Consider the following 19,307-nt stretch of genomic DNA (forward strand, 5'->3'; position numbering starts at 1 on the left):
CAGAGTATTCCAGGTAAACTGCAAGCTAATTTCCGGCGACACCACCGTTATATCGATAGCGCTGGGTAGATGTGATCGGTCGAATCGGGTGAAGTTTCCATTATTCAGCACCACAAGGCCTACGTCGTCTACAGCCTCATGCATGATTTCACCCCTCCTGTTGTTCTCTCTGTTGCCCCAAACCGTGTGTTTCGCATTCCAATCACCACCAATGATACATGGCTTAGGTACAGTAGTTAGAAATTCGGTCATTTCATGGCTGCTAACAGTCGCTTGTGGGTGGATGTACAATGACACAACATATAATTTCCCAATGGAAGTAGTTATACTACAGCAGACAGCTTGTATTGTTCTTGGACTAGGGATGGTCAACGCAATTGGAGATAAATTGTTTCTTGCAGCGATAAGAACTCCCATCGAGTTTCTTCGGTTGTCCAATCTGAAAACGCAGTGATCTTTGATGTTAAAATTTGTGGTGGTGTCAAGGTGTGTTTCCGAAAGAAGAAGTAAGTTTGATTGCTGATCGTTGATGAGACTTTCAATAGCGTTTTTCTTGGTTAATGCTCCCCTACAATTCCATTGAATGCACCGTATAGGAACAGAAACAGCTAGGGTGCCTTGCGTGACCATTATAACCTATTGGGGATTGTTTTAGGATCAGTTCTCTCCTCGTTCTCTGTTTCAACCAGCCACGTCTCCACCACCGGCCGTGGACCGTCGTTATCGTTGAGCTCCTGAGCATCGAATTCTACTTCGTTCTCTTCTACAATCATCTCCTTTTCTGTGGAGTTGGTAGGAAACGACGTTCCACCACTACACGCATTTGCCTCACCAGCATTAGTATTGACATCGGAGCTTACACTGATGGTATCTTCGTCTACTGTACGTATCTTTATCGGCGGGAATTCCTCATCATAGTCACTTATATCTTCAGTGCGATCAGCGCTCTTCCTTTTACTTGCGGGCTCGATAGACACGGTTGTTACAAGAGAATGTTGTTGAGAAGTGGGAGTTAGCGCTGCAAACCAGTCAGTTTTTCCTTGGGAAAAACTGCTCTCACGCTTTTTCTCTTCTTCTTTCTTTTGTGCAAAAAGAGGGCATTTACTCCGATCGTTGGCTCTGTGGTTACCAGAGCAGTTGATACAAATCGGATTACCACCGCACTCATGTGTTTCAGCAACTTCTTTTTCTTTGCAGGAACTGCATCTTTTGTTACTCTTGCACTGATTTGTCACGTGACCGAACCGCCAACATTTTTGGCATTGTCGCACAGCAAAAATATATTTTCTTACTGGATATAGAACATTATCCAGTTCAACATGGGATGGTAGTTCATTGCCCAGGAAAGTAAATACAATCAGGGAAAGAGGCTTGAACCCCGATTCTTCTTTTTTCTTCATCCGCCTTGTTTCGACAATTGGTGGATTGTAGAGTTGCATTGATTTTGATTTTTCGAAAACTTTTACACGATCCATATCCGCGTCATCTACGCCTTCCATGGACACTACCCCAAGACATTCGACAAGTCTTTGAGGGATGTTGAAGGTAACGTTCGGATACACTTTTTTAACCAGTTCATTTGCAGCAGAAGCCGATGCCATGAGCACTTTCATCTTTTTCCGCGACATACTAATAGCTTTCACATATGAGTTATTAAAGTCTTTTATGATACGTTTCGAGATCTTAGATTTTTCTAGATTGTCCTTAGTAGATTCCGCGATTACTATAAACGGTCCAGTATGCAACTGGCCGTATTGACGAATCCGGCGGGGCTTTTCTCTTTCGACGCTAGACATTATCTCAAGGTCACCGATTGGAAACGAATGTAAAAACACGTCTGTCTCCTAAGAAGGTTCGATAGAAACTCAGCCTTCAAATTGTTGCCAGCAACAATATTTTCCAGTTCCATCATTGATCAATATTACTCAATGTCCATCTGATTTTAGCCATCTGGATGCACTGCTGGTTGCAGAGAGAACAGGACGTTGATTTTCTCTCTCGAAGACCAAGCGGGAGCAAAATCATTTGAAAATTTACAAACATGACGGACTTTCTGTCATATGCGATTTAAACTGACTTCAGACGACATTTTATACGAGTTACGATTCCCAACACTATCGTAAACGACTTAAGTTATCATTTCTGATACGATTTCATGTTTGCTGGGTACATTATCCACATTTTTTATGTTAACACGTGTCCAACTCACTCTTTAAACTCTATCTTTGGGCACATGCATCGATTGCTCTAAAAATTTGTTTTCCTGCCTCAAAACATAATTTCACATAAGAACGATTCCAGTCCCAAATGTTCAGAATTTTGGACCATTAGGATGGTCCTTTTTAGTGCCCAAATAATGATATTAATTTCCAGAGCATCCCGTTGGGGTGAAATTTAACACCCAACACTTTTCAACGAAGAATGTTGTGTAGCCGTCTGAAAAAACAACAGAACTAAGACTGAATGTCAACAAAACTGCCTTTTCGCAACTTTCTAGGAAACATTCTTCAAAAATATTGGTTCTTCGAGTTTTATTCGAAACTATAAAGATTTATCATCGTTAACTCATTTTGAATACTTTTCAGTTTTCACAATTTTTACAAGAAAACTTAAGTTTAGCAATGATAATTTAAAAAAAACTTTCACTTATAGAGGTTTTTCATTCCTATTTACAGAGGTTCGATACAAATCATGAAATATGGCGTTTTCATTTACTTATAGAGGTTTCTTGCTTGACCAGATCTCGCTTATCCAGGTTAAACTGTATTTTTAATATGGAAAAATGTGTGGCAGCAAATGACTCTGTTCAACCCAAAACTTCCAGCAAAGTCTATTTATACAAATCTTTGAAAGTTTTGACCTAAGGGATATGATGGTTCTTTGGGATGTTGCCGATCATTTTTCAAGCAAAAATTTTCTTCTGAGAGGCTGTTAAAGTTTGTACTAACTGGTGTATGTATGCAAATACACCCACGGAGGAGGTTGCAAAATTTTAATGCCGCCTGGCACAAACTCTATGCCAAAAATGCACTGAAACATGCATCGTACCCATGATGATATGATTGAAAAAGCACGACTGGCATGAAGACTCGAGCTCCCGTGCAAAATGGTGTAAAAAATAAAAGTGCCCTCGGGAAGTGAGAATTTAACTTAGAAAACCATTTATATATCATCTTGCCAATCCGACATTTTAACCAGTCTCACTGGTTCTTGGGGATGCATTCCAAGTTGCATCCACGATCTCTCCTCTAGCGACTCGAGATCTGACCTCTCCTCGTAATGACTCGAGGTAACCATCCTCCTCTTGTTGATTAAAAACCTCATTTCTCCTCTTGCGACTCGAGACCCGATTTCTTATCGTAAACGACTCGGAGTAGACCGCACAAACCTCTCCTCCTGAATACTCGAGGCCTGACCTCTCCTCTAACGACACGAAGCCCGACCTCTTATCTCCAGGATTCGAGGTTTAACAATTTTATGCCCGTGGTGTGCCGATCGAGAGTAGCTTATCCTAGACTCGCTCCTGTCCCAACACACGCGAGGGACTTAACGCAACTACTCGGATTATTCCCGATGAAGACGTCATCCTACTCCGAATCGAATGGCTCACCCGGCATCGAGAGCCAATCTACCCGTGGGTATTCCCACCGATTTCCACTGCGAAGAAATTTGAGTCTTCTCCCCGCAGCTTGGGTCGTTGAGAACCGCACTTCTCGTAGGTGGAGCATTCTACGCATGAACGCGGCGTACCTATAACCTCCACTACGCAGAAGCTGATGCCTTATCTTTGAAGCTTCGATCAAGCGACCGAACGCACGCTACTCAGATGCTCCCCGTCGATGGAATCATCCTACACCGTTCGCGGACTGCCGTTGACTCCAGCTCCTCTGCAGGGCAGTCATGATGCGGGTGAACTCATCGCTGATCGCATGCTAAGTGTTGGAGTCCGTACACATCCTCTGCAACACGTTGTCTGCTGTCGTGTCGGGCCCACAGATGGCAAGTATGACGCAAACCACGGACAGACAAACGCCACGTGCTCGAGTCTTTCCTCTTCGTCACCACGATCTGGGCAATATGGCGAAGCCACATGTCCAAACCGGTAGTGGTACTTCATGAAGCATCCATGACCAGTCAGGAATTGCGTCATACGAAATTCTCTCGCTGAGCTGTCCCACAGCTGCTGCCAGTTGGACATCGAATCCTCATTGGAGAGATCTAGTACGCTGGGCGTGTCTTTATTGTCGTAACAGTAGACATCCCCCTCTAACAAAATGGAGATGGGCATGACCAAAGCGCCATGTTTGTAGTTTTGCAATCAGTTGTTCTTAATTCGACAGCCGCCAAGTACCTGAAGGCAATATAATCGTTAAATTTAATTATAAATTACTAAAATGAAAATGAAAAATGGAGAATTACATGGAGAACGTGTCTACACAGACTAAAACCTCACCAGATTTGCAGCATTTGTCATGGCCCATCTGGTAATTCTCGACAGGTCAATAGGATTTGAGGGTTCTGCTTGGAGACTACTATGCAAGTCTTACACAAATAACTCGATGTTTTTTCCCATTTCCGGCCACCAAAAATACTCCCTCAAGACCCGTTTCATGGCCGCACAACCTATGTGGCCTTGATGCGCTGTATCCAAAGCCCTTACACGAAGTCGCACAAGGAGCACTATTCTTTTGACGTTGAAGACAATGGGTCCTAACTATGTCAGATGTTTAGCTTGTGCTTCGTATTGACGGAGATATTTGGAACATACTCTAGAGCTCATAGAAGCTTTGATTTCAAGTAAATCCGGGTCACATTCTGAAGCAGCTTCGACGTCTTTCCAAGTGATATTCATGAATCTTCCGTCGATGGCATAGAGGAGATGCCTGTCGTTGTGTTCGTCGAAGGGTTCATCAGGCTGCGTTCCTATCAACCGACATAGAGCGTCGCCCATATTTAAATGGCTTGGAGCTTTTGAGGCGCAGGATATTATCCTCGGAATTCTAGCTTGGTTAAATTGGATAAGCACTGCGCCCAAATCAATGGGCGAAGCATCCACGTAGAACTCCGTTTCATCTGATACACTAAAATAACCCTAGTGAAGAAATTGACGTGAGGGATTCGTGCTTTAGGAAAAGAAATTCTTTTTCTTCGTCTTCCGTCCAGTAAAAGGTGTCCGATTTTGACAGTAACCGGTGAAGTTCATCAATCCCAAAAAACTCTTAACTTTGAGCTGAGTAACTGGCCTACGGAACTCCTTTATAGCTCTTAGCTTCTCTTCTTCGACTCGCATACTGTCGTGAGTCAGCGAAAAACCGCGAAACTTCACTGACTGTTGTCGTATTACGCTTTATTCTTCGTTGATACTAACATTATAATTTCGTTGCGGGAAAGTACCTCCTGCCAATTTTGATCGTGCTCTGCTTTCGTCCTTCCGTGCACGATTATGTCATCTAAGCAGTTGCGAACGCCTCGACAACATGCAAGAACCTTAGTCTGAAGCGTTTCCTGGAATATGTCGGGTGCATTGCAAAGCCCGAACGGAAGTCTTCTGAAGCGGAAGATAGCATTTCCCGCGTAGAAGTTTGTAAGGTGTCTCGACTCTTCAGCGAGTTCCACGTGGAAGAACATGCTTCTCAAATCAATGGTAGAGAACCACTTCGAGTCGTGTAAGTCTGTCAATATCTCCTCTAAAGTTGGCATTCGAAATGGAGTCCTTATTATTGACTTGTTCGGACCTCTCAGATCCACAACTAGACGTATATCGTCCTTCCCTTTGAGGACGACCAAGAGCGACCAACAAAACGATCTATCTATCGAATCTATTACTTCTTCAATAAAACTCATCCAACTCATGTATTCGGAAATATTCAAGAAAATTAACTGTTTTTTACAAAAGCTCATTGCGTAGAACAAAGATAAGTTCAAAAAATCTCAAACTTGGTAAAAATACTTGGAAATACATGAGAAACAACCCATTTGAGTCCGGTTTTGATCTGCGAAAAAAGCCGAAAAGTAAACTAGTCTAATAAACAATAATTAAGAGATTTCGAGCTTGGGATTTGGAAACGATGTTCATTTTTTTCATTTATTTTCAAGTATTTATTTATAGAACATTGTACAGTAAAGCCAAGAGCACAAAATGCAATTAAATCAATGATTGTTTTCTTTTTGTTCCTTGTATTACGAACTTTCACCATAAGTGCCCATATCTTCAAACCTGGAGATCTGACGCTGAATTAGAAAACAGTACAATGCATTTATTTTAAAATCATGTTTTATTTCACCTCAAATATGTAAATCAAACGCTTTTACTCATTATTTTTGTTGTTTTAGTTTGTTGAAAATGTTGATTCAGTTTTTTTATCACAATGTCAAAATATTGTTAAAATGTCAAATCATTCCAAGGAAACTTTTAACAGCAAATTTTCATATTTATTATCACCCGTGATGGAATTTTAAAGCCACGTTTAAACTACTGAATTGAACCTTATAAAGTTCAAAGCTTCAAATCACATTTAACTATTATTAACCACAAAAACACCAAGTGCGAAGTTAGATCCATCTGTTCAAAAATAAAACCTATTGATAGACAAATTTAACCATCCATAACTGCATTTCTAACTCCGTTTCAGACATTGTTAGTTTTGGAAAATTTTATCTTTTGATTTGTTTTGATTCGTTTGAATTTTGCTCGTCTACTCTTAAAAAAAACAAAATCTAACGTCTTCCAGTATGTAAATGTTGTTCCGATTTTTAGGATTTCAAACCGCAGGGCGCAGTCTGAAACAAAACATCCGGTAGCCTCTATTACTTTGACTTAACCCCTTCTTAGTACAGTTCCGATTGAGGATTCTCGATTCGAGCTTTTTGTTAAGAGGAAATCGGAAATTGTCTTTCGCGAATGACTTACGGCTGTAATCTTGCAAGCAAGTGCAACAAGTTTTTGAGAAATAAACCATAGCCAAAACTTTTAAAACCAAATTAAACAAAAATAAACTACACTCAAACCAAATTTCCCAGTAAAACAGCAACCAATTCCGACTAAGCATCAATACTGCTGCTCGCAAATCTATTCAATATGTACTACACGAATTATTAAACTTAGAAAACTATAAATCTATGTTTTCACACGAGAAAAAAATGGCACGTATTTACGAATGCTCAAGGTAGTCGTATACTCACACATTTAGATCTACTAACAGATGACGCAACAGCACAGAGAACATACGCTCATCTAACAGACACCGAGAACGCCTACCCGAACTTCCTTCCCACTGTCCTAACGGCCACTAGGCATAAACTAGGTATCATTTCCGGACCTAACGCTTGCCAGCCACCCCCAACCGATTCATGTTGTCACGCACACCAGCATCTCCACCTTCATCTATTGGCTCCCGAAAAAAAATAGAAAAAAAACCGTACTGATAATGTGAACTGAAAACAATGATGATGTACTAACCGCATTCTAATCCACTAACCTGGAACTACCATCGGTCTCTTATAAATAGGCATGCCGACCGAATCACCACGGTCTAAATGTGAAACAAGTTTTGTCACAAGCACGGCGTAAAATGGCTGTTGCATGCATAAGATCCACACCAATGTATAAAATGAGCAGGTGACTTGTCTCTACTTCTATTCTCTACTGTAATAATATCCTGAACAAACTGTCTTTGTACAAGCTGATTTACTTACTTTTCTGTTTAAGTTCAACCTTTATTTTCGTTCGCTGTGTTCGTGCGTTTTCTCCCTTGTTTTTGGTAGCAATCCCAAAATTACGTTTGGAGTTTTACTTTTGAGTTTTCTGAACTTTTACGTTTATGTTTCCTTTTTTTCTACTATCTCTGTTAGTTTAACATTTTCTTAAATAATGGTTGCATTTTGATTACTGAGATTTTATTGTTTTTACGAATTTTGTGTGCTCTTGAGGAACCCATAATAATATTTTATTCTTTCCTTTCCACGGGGATTCTTGGGTACCAAACCTTACAGACATAAAGCGTGTAACATCTTCGCTAGGACTTACTCTGAACTATGGCTCGGGGAAGAAAACGTAGGCCAAGAGGTCATGATTGAAGACCTGACTGTAAGTTCCCCCTTTCTACAATTAATTTGGAACGAATCATAACCACGCTCTTTCCTTGTAGCAAACCTTTGAAGACGCGGAAAAGAAGAAGAAGGAGGAGGAAGAGGAAGAGGGTAAGCCGGATCCGTTGACGCAGATGGTGACCACGTTCTGCCGGGGGGCGATGACCGAAAGGAGCGGCGCCCTGCAGGAAGATCCACTGTACATGTCCTACGCGAGCATCATGGCTCGATCCTGCGGTGAAGAGGAAGAGGAAGGCGGCGAAGAGGAGGAAGGTGGCGGAGGAGGCGAGGATGAGGGTGGAGCCAGTATTCATGTGAGTATAGATAAGTCTTGGAAGGAAAAAAGACTCAAATCTAACAAACTTAATCATACGCACGCTAACCTCAAAGAAAATGGACAAACTCATGGTAAGATCTGGGAAGTAACTCGAATGAACTATCAACCAATTTAATCAATACATTAAACGATCGAAAATAAGTACGATTTGCTCACCAAATAAACTTTACTCTGAATGTCGAAAGGCCACATCAGGTCGAATAGATTCTTAGTCGATTATACATTAGAAGGAAGCAGCAGAAGCTCAAGCGCCAGTGACTGAGTTAATCCATCAAGATTACGAGCAAATGATATTGTTTTGGAAGCCATAAGAACCTAAATAAGACTGAATGGACAATAACAAAGGTTCTTCAGTCAAATAAGATAGAACAAGTCCATAAGGATTGTTATGCATTTTTTTTTGCGATTGCGATTATAGTCGTTTTACCATTATTTTATTCATTTATTACTTAGTCTTTGGATAAGGAATTACTCCATACAGATAAATTTCTTAAAAACTAAGTTATTTTACTTATTTCTAGTTTAAATCTACGTTTACACACATTGAAATCAAACAGATGGTACACTACATTGAAACGTTCACATCATTTGTCGATCGAGTGGTTTCGACCATACGCAGTGTAAGGTTTCTAGAGAAACTGGCGTTTTCGGAGTGTCCTCGTGGATACGAATAAATTGACACGCTGGTATATGTAAGAGGAGTCCACACGATAAGTCAGGGTGTCAAAAAACAGTTTGCTGAAGTTCGGTACAACGTTTTTCAAGCGTGGCAAGATTTACAAGGGCGCATCTTTGTTCGTAAGACGAAGCGGTTCAGTCCAGGGAAGGCTTCGTAAAGCATACCTTACAAAACTACGTTGAACTCGTTCAGGCGGTAACACTGTGTGCTCGGAAAGGGAACCCATATCTGATGCGCAGTTTTTTTTTATAAGTTGTTAACCCAGGTGGTAAATCCAATTTACGGATTGCATTCCAAGGCGCGGCGAGCCACCGCGTCCCCCCAGTTTGCTACTCTGGATCCATGGGTGCAATTGGAAGACTCATGATACAATGCTTAGGAACACTGTACCCCCTACGCCATAAAGTCCACCTGGGGCCACTGACCTTTGTTCCCACCTCGAACTGTTTGACACACTTTGCTTCAATAGTGGGAGGTCAATTCGCGCTAGTGCGCTCCAAGGCAATACTCGTTTCCGAATCCTCTATAAGCAATACCTCATTCTAACACAACTCGATGCGCAACCCCTCCTCTGACGAGTTAGGACCCCTCATCGTGTGAATGAGGTCCCCACGCAGCGCAACTACTAGCTTTGTGAATCCAGTCCAAGATCCAGAAACACAAAGCGAGTTGTCGACGACACTTTCTCTGTTCAAACACGCGGGTAGGAGGGGTAAGCCCCCTAAGCCACGTGTAGGACTCAGACTCCTCCGAACTCACAAATAGTGTTGACTTAAGTCACTACTCAGCGCAACAACTCAATCTTCAAGTCGGGCGCTTGACCACCCGAAGCGCAGATCGAGCTATAGACCGCCCTCATCAGGTCACACTCGCAGTTCAGGAGCAACAATTCCCGAAACGCGTGTCGAACCCTGACACCTCCGGCAAACTGTGCCTCTCAGATACTGACGTGTTAACACGTCCCTAAGTGATCGGCCCACCATTGGCCACCACTTTGCGCATCTACTCATTTTGCGAATCGGGTCTATACCCACCGAAGCGCAAAACGAGTTGGCGATCGCTCTCCCTCCGGTCACGTCCGCATATCAGGGCCATGACCCCCCGAAAGCGTGTTGGACCATCACGCACACACCCAAGTACTGGTACCTAAGTACCCGGATGCACCACTTCTTCCGCGCTGGTTTGGCAGACCCGTCGACAGCCTCTAGTGGGTTTGGTGTAGTTCTCTTGGCCGTACATCTGCAATACGCCGGACTTGCAGACACGTTTCCACTCTGCGCCACGGAGAGGTGGAACTACGTCGCAGAGCCGATGATGCGCAGTAAACAGCTTTCAACGTATAGATGTCGTCAAAATTCTCGGTATTTCGACGCAGAAATCATAATGCAGAAAACCTTTTGAGGAAGTAATTGCAACGTGTTCAGCAAATGTGAACCAGTTATCAATCTTTACTCCGATATCTAATATGGACTTCACGTTTTCTAGATAGCTACCAGATATGCGGTAATCAAAATTGACGATGTTTTGTGTGCGGGTAAAATTCACTACCTTACTTTTTTTGCATTAGCCTGCATCCCGTTCAAGCGGCAACAGCTTTCAAACTAGCGATATCAGCTTGCTGTGCCATACAATCTATACTTCTTTGAATCCTCCTAAAAAGCTTCAGATCGTCAGCATAGATGAACTTGTCAGAGTGGAGTGTTTCACATAGAACATTCACAAATGTAATGAAAAATAGCGGGCCGAGGTGGATTCCTTGGGGTACTTCTGAGGGGGTTTCGAATATACCAGATCGTGAAAGCGCAGCGATTTGTAGGATACGACTTGATCCACTCGAGCGACCAAGTTAGAAAACCAAGTCGGTCAAACTTTCCGATAAGTATATCGTGCGGGACTCAGTCGAAAGCTTTTGCAAAATCTAGTCAACCAGACAACCTTTTTCTATGCTATTACTGATAGAGCTCACGTTGCACAACAAGTTGCTAACAGTCGATCTTTTCTTCGCAAAGCCTTGTTGTGATTCGGTTCGACATTGTGCGCATTTCCCGATTTGTGTATTGGAGAACCGACCGAGCCCGCAGACAATGACACCAGCCGTGAGATCCGGCGGCGAATTATCAGCGGAAGTCGTGCCTACTATGGACTCCACAAACGACTGCGGTCGAGAAGACTTAGCCCCCGCAAAAAGTGTTACTTGTACACAACGCTCATTAGACCGGTTGTCCTCGACGGGCACGAGACGTGGATATTTCTCGATGAGGACCTGCGCACACTCGGAGTATTCGAGCGACGAGTGTTAAGAACCATGTTTGACAACGTGCAGGAGAACGGAGTGTGGAGGCGAAGGATGAACCACGAGCTCTCGCGACTCTACGACGAACCCAGTATCCAGAAGGTGAAGGATACGCTGGGCAGGACATGTTGCAAGAATGCTGGACGACCGTCCTGCAAAACAGGTGTTCGCTACCAATCCGGTAGGAACGAGACGAGCAGGGGCGCAACGAGCGAGGTGGTTAGACCAAATGGAGCGTGATCTGGCGAATGTGGGATGTCCGAGAAGTCGGAGAACAGTCGCCATGAACCGAGTAAATTGAAGGAATATTGTTCATCAGGTTATGTCATAAGACGGAATACCAAATAAATAAAATAAAAATATTGGAGAAATAGCCGCAATTTTCCACGTGCTAGGGAACGATCATTCATTAAGTGACCAGCAGAACAATATTTGAAAATCGATGGCGGTATGTAGTCAGGACCTGAACCTTTAGTTGGGTCAACAGTAGACAACCTTTTGTAAACATATTGTTCAAAGAAGCGCGGTAAGGGCAAATAATGTAATAGGACGGCAAAGAGTCTAGGTAGTTGTTGTCTTGGCATATATCAGCAGGGCAATACACACTTCGGGAATAGTCTGATTACTAGCAGTGCTACCAACAAAAAAACGCTTATACGATATGTAATGGTTGATTACATTGTTGGACAAGTTTTGATACATTCAAATGATTTATTGTATAGAAACCTCCCGGCCATTGTTGAAAAGGAGGGGGTTCCAATATAAAATCCCATTACCAGGTGGAAGAACTCGAAGAATTTTTAAAATATTTTGGTAAAATTAGGCACATATTGAATTTAAAAAATGATAAGATAAATTAATATGTCATATGAAGGCATGGCCGTAGGAACGAAGGGAGGGGAAGTTTGGCGGTCAAACCCCCATCCCCCCTCCATGAGGATTCAAAAATGTTACGCAAAATGTCTTTTTCAAAATTTAAAATTCTTTATCAAATTTTATTGATCGACTAAATTGAATCAAGAGTAACAATCTCAGAACCAAGAAAAAACTTCGAAATCTTATCCCAGGTCCATAATTCTACTGTAGTATTAAAAATGTTCTCACTTGTTGATAGATATGTAAACACTGTACTCAACCATTGCTATCAAAAGTTACTCGCAAAAGACGTTGGTGAATGAAATTTGGTTACAGTACTTATCCCAAATATCGAATTTCCAAAAAGATTGCCATTAACAATTGTAAACAACCAAAATCGATTTTGGCTTTTTAAAACCTAAAGGCATCGTTCCATCGCTAAAACGTTGGGAATCGCGAATTCACGGTGTTGCGAGTGATTAAGCGATTCGAGGAACGATTGGTCACCGATCGGAAGCCCAGAAGTGAAGGAAAAAGTACAACACCAAAAATCACAAGCGCGTATTTGGTGCTTTCAACCGAAACCCTAACGCCTCCGTTCGGGATGTGGCTAATAAGCTGCACCTAAGCCGAAGTTTTGTCCAGAAGGCCGAAACTAAGGCTGGGCTTCGAACGTTTAAGGTACAAAAGGCCACTAATCGCGACGAGAAGCAGAACAAGTCCGCCAAAACCCGTGCCAAGAAGTTATACCTCAACATGCTGACGAAAGTTGAAAGCTGCATCATGGACGACGAAACATATGTGAAGGCCGATGTCAAACAGATCCCTGGCAAGGGTAAGTTCAGCGTTCCGGAGCATGTCCGCACTCAGAAGATGTTCAAATTTGCGAATAAATTCCTGGTTTGGCAAGCTATCTGCACGTGCGGGAAGAGGACCCAGGACACGATGAACGGACAGACGGACAAGTGTACATGAAAGTGCGGCTGCTTCCTCCTCTGAAGGCCCACAACGTCCCAACAATCTTCTGGCCGAATTTAGCCTCATGCCACTACTCCAAGGATGTGCTGAAGTAGTATACAAACCATGAGGTCAATTTTGTGCCAAAAATCTTAAACCCTCCCAACACTCCGGAGCTCCACCCATCGAGAAGTACTGGGCGATTATGATGCAGCACCTTCTTAAACGACCTAAGGTAGTGAAGACTGTCGAAGAACTGAAGAAAGTTTGAGTTTACATGCTAAAAACGGTTGATTCACAGGTTGTGCAGAATCTTGTTAAGTTAAGTTCAAGGTGCGGAATTTTTCGTATGGACTGTATATAAAATACGAGTAAAATGGTAATAAATGAAGTTTACTAGTTATTTTTTAATCCCGAAAATTTGATGACAATCGGATAAAAACTCAAATTTTGCGAATCAATTTTGTGTGTGGCAATTTCAACGTAACGAAAAAAATGACAGAAATTACACAAATGACAAAATTGACAAAACTGACAAAAATGACGAAAATTGCAAAAATGACAAGAATTACAAAAATGACAATCATCATAAAAAACAGTCTTTATGCTTAATTTTATGTTAATTTTGTAAGAAAGCCCTCATTGTGTAAGTGATAAAAAATTGTCAATGAAACAAATAATTCTGATGCATGAAAACTTCGAAAAAAAAATCACTCAAAGATTGTCCATGCTATGTGATACTTTTTAGCTTTTTTTGTATGGGAAATCCCGCTCTTTGCACAAAATAATCTCCGTTTGTCTAAATTTTCTTAAGTTGATAACAATCTCTTTAAAGTAGTTCGAGTGATTTCGAGTTGATTTTGTATGCCCTCTCTGCCTCAACTGAAACTCAACTCAACTAAATTTTCGTTGTTATGAACAAGAAACTTCAGCTGAGTAATCCATCAAAGTTTAGTTGGTTCTGCAAATTGCAAATCGTACTTATACTTAATGGAGTACCTCAAATTTAATCTCGTAATTATTCAAGAATGCATTCAATCTTTTCATTTTTTTTTAACAATACCACCAAAAACTAATATTCGTTTTTTCATCCCCTCGTGGTGCAGGAGCAAGAAATGGAGAAGCAGAAGCTGCTGTTCCACCAGGCGCGTCTATCGAACCGAGGCGTGGCCGAAATGGTACTGCTGCACATTTCCGCCTCCAAGGGTATCCCGTCGGACATGGTGATGCACACCCTGCAGCTCGGAATCGCGATCTTGCGCGGTGGTAACATCGACATCCAGATGGGAATGTTGAACCATTTGAAGGAGAAGAAGGATGTCGGGTTCTTCACTTCGATTGCCGGGCTGATGAATTCCTGCAGTGTGCTGGATTTGGACGCCTTCGAACGTAACACCAAAGCCGAAGGTCTGGGAGTGGGAGCGGATGGAGCGGCAGGCGAGAAAAATATGCACGATGCGGAGTTCACATGTGCTCTGTTCCGATTTATCCAACTGACTTGTGAAGGTCACAATCTCGATTGGCAGAACTACCTTAGAACGCAGGCCGGAAACACCACCACCGTCAACGTAGTCATTTGTACCGTCGATTACCTGCTTCGACTTCAGGAATCCATCATGGACTTCTACTGGCATTACTCGAGCAAGGAGCTGATCGATCCGGCTGGTAAAGCCAATTTCTTCAAAGCCATCGGAGTCGCCAGTCAAGTATTTAACACACTCACTGAAGTTATTCAGGGTCCTTGTACGCAGAATCAGCAAGCTTTGGCTCACTCCCGTCTGTGGGATGCCGTCGGTGGTTTCCTGTTCCTGTTCTCACATATGCAAGACAAACTGTCCAAGCATTCGAGCCAGGTAGATCTGTTGAAGGAATTGTTGAATCTCCAAAAGGACATGATCACCATGATGTTGTCCATGCTTGAAGGTAACGTTGTCAACGGTACGATCGGTAAACAGATGGTTGACACCCTGGTAGAATCGGCTTCCAATGTGGAACTTATTCTGAAGTACTTCGACATGTTCTTGAAGCTCAAGGATCTCACTTCATCGGCAAGCTTTACCGAAATCGATCCCAATGGAGATGGTTGGATCCTGCCGAAGGACTTCCGCGATAAGATGGAGCAGCAGAAGAGTTACACACCAGAAGAGATCGACTTCCTACTGGCATGTTGTGAAATGAACCATGATGGTAAAATCGATTACATTGGTTTTGTGGACCGTTTCCATGAACCAGCCAAAGAAATTGGTTTCAATTTGGCTGTACTGTTAACGAACCTTTCCGAGCACATGCCAAACGAACCTCGATTGGCGCGTTTCCTCGAAACTGCCGGTTCGGTATTGAACTATTTCGAAGCGTTCCTGGGACGTATCGAAATTCTGGGATCCTCGAAGAAAATTGAACGAGTATACTTCGAAATCAAGGAAGCTAACATCGAGCAATGGGAAAAGCCACAGATTAAAGAATCCAAGCGAGCGTTCTTCTATTCGATCGTAACGGAAGGTGGTGATAAGGAGAAGCTGGAAGCATTCGTTAACTTCTGCGAAGACGCCATCTTTGAAATGACTCATGCTTCCGGACTTATGGCTAGTGACGACGACGGTGGCAATGTGAGACGTGAGGCTTCGTTCACCTACATCAGTGAAGAGGAGGAAGAGCAACGAGCACGGGATCCAGTCAAGCGAACAATCCAGGCTGTCAAGGACGGTCTAGCGTACTCGGTCTATATGATCTCACCGTCGAACATCAAACACCAGATTGCGGTGCTGCAAACGAAATCATTCCCTGAACTCATCGTCGGCTTTTTCAAGATGATCTTCTATGCATTCTACTATTCTGGCTTCGGAGTGTCGATAATTTTCAAGTACTTGATCAATGTGCTAATGTCGTTGATGCGTGGATCGACGCAGGAAGAGGAAGAAGTTATCCCGGAAAGCGAACCTATGCGAGCACTACCTGCATTACCTGCCGAACAACCTACGGGAACGGTGCAAGCATTCGGACTCGATATAAGCAAGGAAGAAAATGGTCAATTCCGTGTGGCACCTCACGAGTCTCCTGGTTTGAGTCCATCTTCGTCGCTGGATGAAACCGGTGAAAGCAGCCCGGAGGAAGGTGGTGCTGAACCGACTGCCGATGCATCTAGCACTGAGCCTCCAATGACACTGGTAGACTTACTTGGCGGCGAAGCAGCTAAACGTGCTGCCCAGGAACGATCAGAAGCACAGAAGGCACAAGAAGCTACCCTTGCCAGTATAGAGGCTGAATCGAAGAAGACATCTAGCGAACCAAAGGATCCGGCTGCCGTCAATCAGATTGATTTCTCCAAGTACACGAAGAAGGCCGTCAGCTATCTGGCAAGAAATTTCTACAATCTAAAGTACGTGGCATTGGTTTTGGCATTCGGCATCAACTTCATGCTTCTGTTCTACAAGGTAACGACATTCGGAGACGATGAGGAATCAGCAGAAGGATCTGGCGGAGATGATATGATGGAACTGGCTTCGGGTCTAATGGAAGCGGCAATGGACGGCGGAAGCGGCGGTGAAGGAGGAAGCGGAGAAGGTGGAGAGGAAGGCGAAGGCGAAGATCCGTTGGAAAAGGTTGAAGTGGATGAAGACTTCTTCTACATGGAACACGTTATGCGAGTAGCTGCCTGTCTGCATAGTTTGGTTTCGCTTTGCATGTTGATCGCTTACTACCACCTCAAGGTTCCACTGGCTATCTTCAAGCGCGAAAAGGAAATTGCCCGACGTCTGGAATTTGACGGTTTGTTCATCGCTGAACAACCTGAGGATGATGATATCAAATCGCACTGGGACAAGCTAGTTATTTCTGCCAAGACCTTCCCCGTCAACTACTGGGACAAATTCGTTAAGAAGAAGGTCCGTCAAAAGTACAGCGAAACCTATGATTTCGATTCCATTTCGAACCTGCTAGGCATGGAGAAGAATGCATTCGCTGCCCAGGAAGGTGCGGAAGGTGGTGGATTCTTCCATTTCATAGCTAACATCGACTGGCGCTACCAGATCTGGAAGGCCGGTGTTACCATCACAGACAATGCCTTCTTGTACTCGCTGTGGTATTTCATTTTCTCGGTCATGGGTAACTTCAACAACTTCTTCTTCGCGGCTCATTTGCTTGATGTGGCCGTCGGTTTCAAAACTCTGCGTACCATCTTGCAGTCCGTAACGCACAACGGCAAACAGCTGGTGCTCACGGTGATGTTGCTCACAATTATCGTATACATCTACACGGTCATTGCGTTCAACTTCTTCCGTAAGTTCTACATACAGGAGGACGACGAAGGCGAAGAAGGAGACCGGAAGTGTCACGACATGGGCACCTGCTTCGTGTTCCATCTGTACAAGGGTGTAAGAGCTGGTGGCGGTATCGGTGACGAAATTGGGGATCCAGATGGCGACGAGTACGAGGTCTATCGTATCCTGTTCGACATCTCGTTCTTCTTCTTCGTTATTGTCATCCTGTTGGCCATCATCCAAGGTTTGATCATTGACGCTTTCGGTGAGCTTCGTGATCAGTTGGAGTCGGTCAAAGAAGACATGGAGTCTAATTGCTTCATTTGCGGTATAGGCAAGGACTACTTTGATAAAGTAAGTTTGCGTTTTAAGTGGTTGACGTCCAGCTAAGGAATTCAAAAATTTTCATCTTTTTTCCACAGGTACCCCACGGGTTCGATACGCACGTGGCACAAGAACATAATTTGGCCAACTACATGTTCTTCCTTATGCATTTAATCAACAAACCGGACACGGAGTACACCGGTCAGGAAACGTACGTGTGGAATATGTACCAACAGCGATGCTGGGACTTCTTCCCAGTGGGTGACTGCTTCAGGAAGCAATATGAGGACGAATTAGGCGGCGGCGGAGGCAGCTAATCTGCAACGTCGTTGTGATTAAATATCGCACAAACTCAAACGAACAGATATCAAAAGCAACAAACAATCATCGGACGATTTATAAAGACATTTTCCCCGAAACCATCAATATTGAAACAGTAGTAAATATTCCAGAATAAATCCTTAACATCGCTGAAACAATCCAACTAAAGTTAAAAAATCAAGAAATCTTTTTGGAGAAAAAAGAAAGAACAAAATACTACGACTCGAGACCAAAAACCTAATCAAGTGGACATATTCATAACATAACAAAACAGTTCGCAAAATCAACAGTAGGTTAACCGCAGGAAAATACCAATCGGAGAAACCCCAATCCCGGGTAGAAGATACAAGAAAACAAAACTCCTACGAATGTAACATATTGGCGAAACGATTGAAAGAATGACTTCCGGCGTGAAGTATTGCGAACGAAGAATTGAAGATACAAGCTATTTACATATGCTACAACACAAACAATGAAAGACACCAAATGCGGTCAGAAACTGATTTTAGTTCATTTCTCGTTTGCCTAATTTTATGGGATGAGCAAAAAAAACGGGCGTGAACGTTTTATTTCTCTTTAATTTATTTTGTTGTGAAACAAACTTTTTTGATTAAAAACGAAAATTAAAAAATGTATAAAACTTAAAAAAAGAAGAAAAAAACATGTAAACATTTAGACATAACGCTAGTTAATATCTTACACATTTTACCTAGTTGAGAAGATTTTATTAATTAAACAGATCGATTACTTATGAGAAAACAAGCTGACGCTTCGCCCTCTTTATCTGTATTGCGTCCGAAAATCCTTCAGAACCATGCTCCGTAGTTTTACGTGTAATACCACCCCTGACTACAATGACGTGACAATTCGAACAAAAATCCGATCATTATCTGGCTAATTTAGTCATCTGCGAACCGACAAAATTTGACAAAAAAAAAGCGGTTGAAAAAAATCTGATGTACCTGTTAAAATAGCACGATTGTATTGGCCATTTTTCCTTGAAAGTTAGGTAATACGTTCCAACTGGAATAAATAGCATTTTATCAAAAACGATCGATGCGCACTCTGGAATCGATATTATGTACTGCTGGAAAAATTATCCAACAAACGAAATCGAGTTTCCCGTCAGTGTAGTCAGTGCTAAAACTCCAACTTTGAACTTATACACGCAAAATAATTTAGAAATTATTTTTACGG

At 42.7% G+C, this 19,307-nt stretch overlaps 1 protein-coding gene across 30 annotated transcripts in view; it reads left to right on the top strand.

Moving 5' to 3' along the window:
- Positions 1 to 18,750, top strand: part of LOC129746673 (ryanodine receptor) — a 146,039-nt gene extending 127,289 nt beyond the window's left edge. For 14 of the 30 annotated variants that reach the window (XM_055740499.1, XM_055740498.1, XM_055740500.1 and 11 more), the window contains 5 exons: positions 7,993 to 8,086; positions 8,148 to 8,402; positions 8,479 to 8,496; positions 14,316 to 17,819; positions 17,888 to 18,750. In XM_055740499.1, the coding sequence (XP_055596474.1) occupies positions 7,993 to 8,086; positions 8,148 to 8,402; positions 8,479 to 8,496; positions 14,316 to 17,819; positions 17,888 to 18,106 (4,090 nt within the window). In that variant the 3' untranslated portion in view covers positions 18,107 to 18,750. Of the gene's footprint in view, positions 1 to 7,508; positions 7,619 to 7,992; positions 8,087 to 8,147; positions 8,403 to 8,478; positions 8,497 to 14,315; positions 17,820 to 17,887 lie in introns of all 30 variants that reach the window. The other 16 variants (XM_055740505.1, XM_055740507.1, XM_055740516.1 and 13 more) reach the window with 3 other exon arrangements.
- The last annotated feature ends 557 nt before the right edge of the window (positions 18,751 to 19,307 follow it).

The sequence above is a fragment of the Uranotaenia lowii genome, chromosome 2 (assembly GCF_029784155.1).
Source record: "Uranotaenia lowii strain MFRU-FL chromosome 2, ASM2978415v1, whole genome shotgun sequence".
Lineage (NCBI taxonomy): Eukaryota > Metazoa > Arthropoda > Insecta > Diptera > Culicidae > Uranotaenia > Uranotaenia lowii.